The sequence below is a fragment of the Lipotes vexillifer genome, unplaced genomic scaffold (assembly GCF_000442215.2).
Source record: "Lipotes vexillifer unplaced genomic scaffold, Lipotes_vexillifer_v1.1 scaffold966, whole genome shotgun sequence".
Taxonomy (NCBI): Eukaryota; Metazoa; Chordata; class Mammalia; order Artiodactyla; family Lipotidae; genus Lipotes; species Lipotes vexillifer.
In genome coordinates, this window is record NW_006795769.1 from 73,783 (window position 1) to 80,740 (window position 6,958).

Genomic DNA, 6,958 nt, shown 5'->3' on the forward strand with positions numbered 1-6,958 from the left:
GTCCGCGGCGGGAGAGGCCGCAGCGGCGAGAGGCCCGCGAACCGCAAAAAAAAATCTCCAGAACACCCGCGTCCTCTAGGAACCAACTGGACCAAAAGTTTTTGTCTCAAAAAAACATTCCAAGTATGGGAGCTCCTCATATTTTGGCGCTGGAAACTTCCCTTCCTCTTTTATTTGCCGGCCCTCTCCAGCCTCCCCCAGTTCTGGAAACAGGCTCCCTTCTGGACAGGCTGCAAGCAGGGACTACAGCTCCTTCATCCAGGGCTTCACCTGCAGCACCTGCCAGGCCCTCAGTCAACATTGTTGAATAAATAAGTGTTTAACAGGCTCCCATCCGGACTGGCTGGCACCGAACACTTGGTATGTAAAGCCAAAGCCAACACCATCCTGACCAATCAGAAGAGACCAGTGGTGCCACTTGGGCCTTGACGCACCGAGTCTTCCAAGATCCCTTCTGTGGGCTCACTTCCACGTGTGGTGGTCACCGCCTGGTAGCTCGTGTCCTTGGAACCCGCTGGGTGAGAGGCTGGCCTCTGATCATGCTTCTACTCACACAGGGAAGGAGCGGCTTGCAGCTTGCCTCGGAGTTCCTGTTCAGGAAGCTGCCCAGTTTTTGGAGAGTTTTCTGCAGAAGTACAAGAAAATCACGGACTTCACCCAAGCAACCATTGCCCGGTGTCACCAGACAGGTCAGCCAGCTGCTGCCAAAGCCATCGGCAGGTCCCCCTCCCTGTCCCATGCCCTCTCTGCAGTAGCCAGGTGGTCTCCCAGGTCCTGCTCCTCCGGTGGGTGGGTGAACAGATGGGAGGGTGGTGGGTTGATGGGGGCTGGGTGGGCGGGAACTGGGTGAGCATCCAGCCCCTGCTGGATAAATGGGACCAAAAGGCTCCACATAAGGAGGGTCCAGAGCCAGGCTCTTCTTGAGGCAACAATACTAAGCTTGAGTTAGAAATGATAGATGGATAGATACACAGAGAGAGAGATGTCCTGCACCTAAAAATGGAGAACTGTGTTGTTAGGAAAAGCATGTGGTATATCTACAAAATTTCACCACAATTTGGTCACAGATTTCAAAGAATATCAAATAGAACATCTTCTGTGACCACAGTGGAATAAAAAGGTAGTTTATATCAATACGTGTGGCGATCCATCCATCTACCTATTTGGAAAAATCATTGCACTCCTAAATGATTTAAGATTTTAAAAAGAAGTCCCAAGCAAATGACAAGCATTTTAGCAATAAATGACAGTATAAGTATCTCAATGAAAAACTGTAAGACATGGCCAAGCTGACCTTCACTTAGAGATGAAGGAATTCTTTAAAAGAGTGTGTTAAAAAGAAAGAAAAATTTCTGAACATAAATGACTGTATTCAACACAAGACATTTGGGAACGAGCAGCAGAGTAGATTAAGGAAACAAGAAGGGAGGAAATCAACGTAGGAGCAGAAGCTCGTGAAACAGACGCAAAACAGAGAGCAGTGGTCGCCACAGAGCAAGCGGAGAGTCAGCGCACTTGGGATCACGGAGGATTGGCGCATCCCGCAGGGCCCGGGATCCTCCCGGGGGCTCACTGATGACCTTTCTCTCGGGAGCCCGTGAGTGCAGGGCGGCCCCACAGGCTCCCCTGGGCCTGGCCGCACATCCCGACAGCAGCCTGTGCGGGGTCAGCGCTCAGCTCCTGCAGCCTCCTGGGGGCTCGAGAAAGCCGGGAAACCATTTCTATCCCCCAGTGAGCATCTCACAGGCCTCGGCTCCTGGGCCTGGGGGTGAGCCGTACGGAAGCTGCACAGCCCGGGTCGATGCCTGCAGACTCCTCGCTGGGGCCCCACACTTGGGAAAAATAAAATGCTATCAATTATGAAATGTGAAAACAGTGATAGAACCCAGCGCTGCTGAGTGCACGGAGCCAGGGTCACTGCAGGAGGAGGGACAATCAGACGCAGGCCCTCGTGCCTCACAGCGCGGCCAGGCATGGTGTCCACGGCTGCCCACAACTGCCTACGTCATCCTCACTGCAACTCAAAAGCTTGGGTCGCATCGTGACCCTGCTTTACAGGTGAAGAAAATGAGCCCCAAGAGGTCAAGTAGCTTCCTGAGTTCACACAGCTACAAAACAGGTGGAGCCAGGCCGGGACCCACCCCCAGGCAGCTTGGCCCAGCCAGTGCCTCTCTGCTGCACGGCTCTGCATCCCTGCCCTGCACTTAACTTTCTCGAAGGGCCGTGGGGCTTTATGCTTGCCAGCGTGAAGCACGCGTGTCCTTTGACGCAGCAATTACATTTCTGGCCAGACGCTCAACTGTCATTAAATTATGCTACAGACATTTGTTGGGTGCCTACCCGTGTCAGACGCTGTGTTGGCACCAGGGATAGGACCTCCCGGCTCTCCTGGAGACACAATCCAGGGAAACGTAACCCACAGTGAGCAAGTCATCCAGACGGCGTCAGAAAGATGGGATCCTGGGTGTGGAAGAATCCCGGGGCAGAGAGCAGCAGAGGGCAGCCCTGGGGACGGTCAGCCACAGTGACACAAGAAGAGGTGACACCTGAGCAAGACCAGGTGAGAGGCCAGGGAGAGCCGGCAGGGAGGGGCGGGGCCAGGAGGAGGCAGGTGTGCGCCCAGACTCTGCACAGCACCACACAGGTCACGGAAAGAACCTGGGTTTCATTTTTCGCAGATTGTTCCAGCAGAGTGTGGAAAAGAGGTCGGGAGGGGAGCTGATCAGAGCCAGCACCTGGGAGCAGTGACGCGGCTGTTAGCTCAGGAACTCCCGGGAGGTGGGATGGAGGGGGACCACTGGTGAGAGGTAGACAGCAGGGCGAGGAGGGAAGGAGGTGGTGTGAGCCTGCGCTCTCCCTGCAGGCTCACTGACCTGCCCGGGGTGGACAGGTGGGCCAGGCAGGTTGACCATGATGCTGATGAAGCTGTAAGTTCAGGGTCCTCCTTGTGTGGGCCCCTCCTCCCAGGCCCCGGGAGAGGCCCTGCAGTGTGTTCACGTGGTCACATCTTTTGTAAAATTGGCAAAAGCAGGGTACTTTAACTGCGATTGACTACGACGCTGTCTCTTCCCCTCCTCCACCATACTCCTTTCCATGGTATGTGGCGTTGCCGTGGCCACAGCTATTTTTTGAATCCGGCTTAAGGGGAAGCCAAATTGGTGACTCATTTAGTTCGGATCTCAGCGTGGGTATTCCTGAGGTTTGTTGCTCCTTCCACGCATGGTTGAGGGGTGCTAGCCGTCCTGGCACAGGGATGGCTTCCGGGAGCATTTCTTCCATGCCTTCCCACTTCCCGAGTGCAGTAACAGGAAGGTGCAGGGCCAGAGGTCATCTCGCAGTGTGAACAGGAACTATAATCGCCAGCACCGCAAGCCTTGGAAACGAGATTTGAAATGTATGGAACCAGGGGCCTACACTGGGCCACAAAGAAGTTCAGACTTGCCTCCCACCATAAACAACTAGAAAACTGGGCAAAATGTATGAAGCAACTGCCCCAGACACTGGATCATAGGCAGCGCATTACTCTGGCCTCTGATAGAACAGAAGCAAAGGAGGGGAGCCCTCTGACACCCTGTGTCTAGGGCCACAGACCATAGTGAAGGAGGGGAGGCCAAGCAGATTACAGTGGCCTCGCTGAGTTGAGGAGACAAGGATTGGGTCTGGGAGGCAAAGCCAACCGGATCTTGCAAGGTGGACGATCAGAGAGGACGAAGTTACAGAGAAAAAGTCTCCATGAACCTTCAGAGGAGCCCCCCGTCTGTCCTTAATACTAAGATACGTGTGCAGAGAGTGAAACTCCACAGGACTAAGCAGAATCATTTCTGGGGAGCAGCAGGCTGAACAGTCTCAGAGTTCACACAGGGCCAGGAGATGTTTGGGTTCTGACGATTGGAATGGAGGGTGCTCAGTGGACATCTGAGACATTCACCCAGAAGGGTAACACTTTAGCAGTAGGTCTAAACTAGCCCTAGATTAAAGCTGCTCTAAACCCACCCTAACAAAACTTAAAAGTGGGCCTCAAAAGGATCAGGCGATCTGCAAGCACCTTAGGCCTGCCTAACGCTCTTGAAAGGAAAACACCAGGGGCTTCCCTGGTGGCGCAGTGGTTGAGAATCTGCCTGCCAACGCAGGGGGCACGAGTTCGAGCCCTGGTCTGGGAAGATCCCACGTGCCGTGGAGCAGCTGGGCCCGTGAGCCACAACTACTGAGCCTGCGCATCTGGAGCCTGTGCTCCGCAGCAAGAGAGGCCGCGATAGTGAGAGGCACGCGCACCGTGACTAGAGGGAGCCCTCGTGCGGAAACGAAGACCCAACGCAGTCAAAAATAAATTAATTAATTAAATTTTTTAAAAAAAGAAAGGAAAACACCAAACCCCATCACTGAACAACATAAAACGCACAATACCCAGCATCCAGTCAAAAATCCCTAGACAGGGCTTCCCTGGTGATGCAGTGGTTAAGAATCCACCTGCCAATACAGGGGACATGGGTTCGAGCCCTGGTCTTGGAAGATCCCACATGCCGCGGAGCAACTAAGCCCGTGCGCCACAACTACTGAGCCTGTGTGCCACAACTTCTGAAGCCCACGCACCTAGAGCCCGTGCTCCGCAACAAGAGAAGCCACTGCAATGAGAAGCCTGTGCACCGCAGTGAAGAGTGGCCCCCGCTCGCCACAACTAGAGAAAGCCTGTGTGCAGCAATGAAGCCCCAACGCAGCCAAAAACAAATAAATAAATACATTTTTTAAAAAAGGGAAAAATCACCAGACATGCACAGAGACAGAGACTGGAATGTGCCAGTCAGAAGCACGGCTCTCCCTGTTCTCGTTGCCTGTCACTGTTAGGGGACTTTAATTATATGTTGCCTGGCATTGTAGCAAGTGCTTAATACACTGTCATTTTTATAATTATTGTATATGTGAGAAATTCTTCCAATCCTCAGACACATAACGTGTAAGTTGGGGATTTAGTTCTTACCAACACCTAGTAAAACCAAAGTTCTCACTGGTCAGGAACATAACCATTGCAGCACCTCTGCATCCATTCTCTTAAAGAGGACCCCAAATTATGGAAGCTTTGGGCCCCACAAAGCTTGGATGTGCCCTCATGTGTAGGGATGTGGTCTCTGATGCAGACCATCAACCCCTCCTTGAGTGAACTAAGGATTAATGCTTTTCTCCCCAGTTCCAGCTGCCACACTATCCAGAATTACTTCTGTCCCCAAGAACCACAAGTGGTTTTTCACCTTTATAGCGTAAAAACCGCCCTTCCTGTCCTACATCAGATCTAAGCACAGCCAGAAGTTAGAAATGTGCAAAACATGTCACCAGGCAAGCAAAGGCCACTCTGCTGCTGTCCTTGCTTTCCCACCACAGAACCCACCTGCCCTAGAGACAGACCCAGAGGCCTCAGGGCGGAGCTCCTGGCACTGCTGCTCGGGCTGCAGCAGGGAGGGTTCCCGCAGGGCCCCAGGACCTAATGTGAGAGCAGCTGTGCCCACAAGGGGAGGGTCCAGCAGGGCGCCGTGCCGCCCGCTCACCGCTGCTCTCATCTTGCTCTTCCTTCATGTAACGCAGGCTGTGTGGTATCCATCATGGGCAGGAGGAGGCCGCTGCCGAGGATCCGTGCACGCGACCCGCAGCTCCGGGCTCAAGCAGAGCGGCAGGCGGTGAACTTTGTGGTGCAAGGTGCCAGAGCCCCTCTGCTTCTCGGTTTTCAGCCCCAGGAGATTAGTGCCAGGGTATATCCTGCTCTCGTCCTCCTGGCGGTTACTGCCGGGAGCCGCAGGGCAGGTGCTCAGCACCTGGTCCCCTTCTTGACTGCGACGCACCCCACGAGGCCAGACGGGAGACAGCCTCCAGGAGGTCATCCGGCCGGCGCCAGGGCCAGACCTGGAGCTCAGTCCCTTGACCCTCGGCCTGGTCTCTCTGCCACAGCCCTCATCCTTGGCAGGCGTCCGAACCCCAGCGCACCCGCCACGGATCCGTCAGTCTTCCTTAGAATGGCCAAAGCCACAGTCTCTGCGTGGAGGGCAGGTGTGAGGCGGCGCTAGGCGCGGTCCTGATGAGGCCTTGGGGGCCTGGGGGTCGGGCAACGTCCCCACCTGTGACCACAGTGGTCACGGATGGAGAACCAATGTCCCTGGGCCCAGAGACGAAGACTGGAGGTAGGACCCCAGCCCCAGAGGGGTTTCTGCAGCAGGAGGGTGGCCCGGTCCCAGCAGACGCGGAGTGCGAGGCGTGGATGGTGGAGCAGGAAGGTGAAGTCCCCAGCGAGCGCTGCACAGAGGCCGGTGCGGCAGCGCTGCCCGGCTAAGCCCAGCCTTGGCGAGCAGGAGAGGGGATGGCAGCTGCGGGAGGACAGCTGGGACTGGCTCTGGGCTCAGTGTAACATCTCCCTGGGTCCTGCCCCGGCGTGACCACCCAGACGAGAGCAGAGCACAGCGACAGCCTCCAGCCCTGAGAGGGCTCTGCGTCTCAGGCCGGCTCCCTCACGCGAGGCCGTGGTTGGCTCACGACCACCCTCCTCTGTCCCTGAGGCATGTGCAAAGCGGCCTTGAAGCTGGTTTGGAGAAAAAACTGCACGTAGACCTCTCCACATGGGAAGCTGACCAGGAGGCCTGGCCATGCTTTGAGCTCCCCTGGAGAGGTGATCTCCCAGCATGGGACAGCACGGGACAAGTGACCTGCCGTTGCACAAGCTGAGCCGAGCCGGTGCCCACCAGGGAGCTGTCCTTCCACCTGGGCAGACACAGGGCCCGGCAGGCCTGCTCCCTCATCCCACCCCACCCGTGCTCTGCTCCCCCAACCCCCTCACCTCCTCTCTCTTGGCTCTGGCCCTCCTCCTAAAGTAGCAAGCCTCCCGACATCCCAGCCCCGGTAGAGGGTCCCCGTGGTGCTGAGACCCCTCACGGCCGGTAGGTCAGTCACAGAGACCAGACTTGCACGTCCAGCATTCCTG

General features: G+C 55.8%; 1 protein-coding gene across 1 annotated transcript in view; it reads left to right on the forward strand.

Annotated features, from left to right (window-relative positions):
• Window positions 1-6,958, forward strand: part of LOC103069054 (DNA polymerase nu-like) — a gene marked incomplete at its 5' end in the record, with an annotated part of 68,784 nt that overhangs the window by 45,859 nt on the left and 15,967 nt on the right. The window contains 2 exon segments of the mRNA XM_082931425.1: window positions 558-689; window positions 5,575-5,685. Coding sequence (XP_082787551.1) covers window positions 558-689; window positions 5,575-5,685 — 243 coding nt within the window.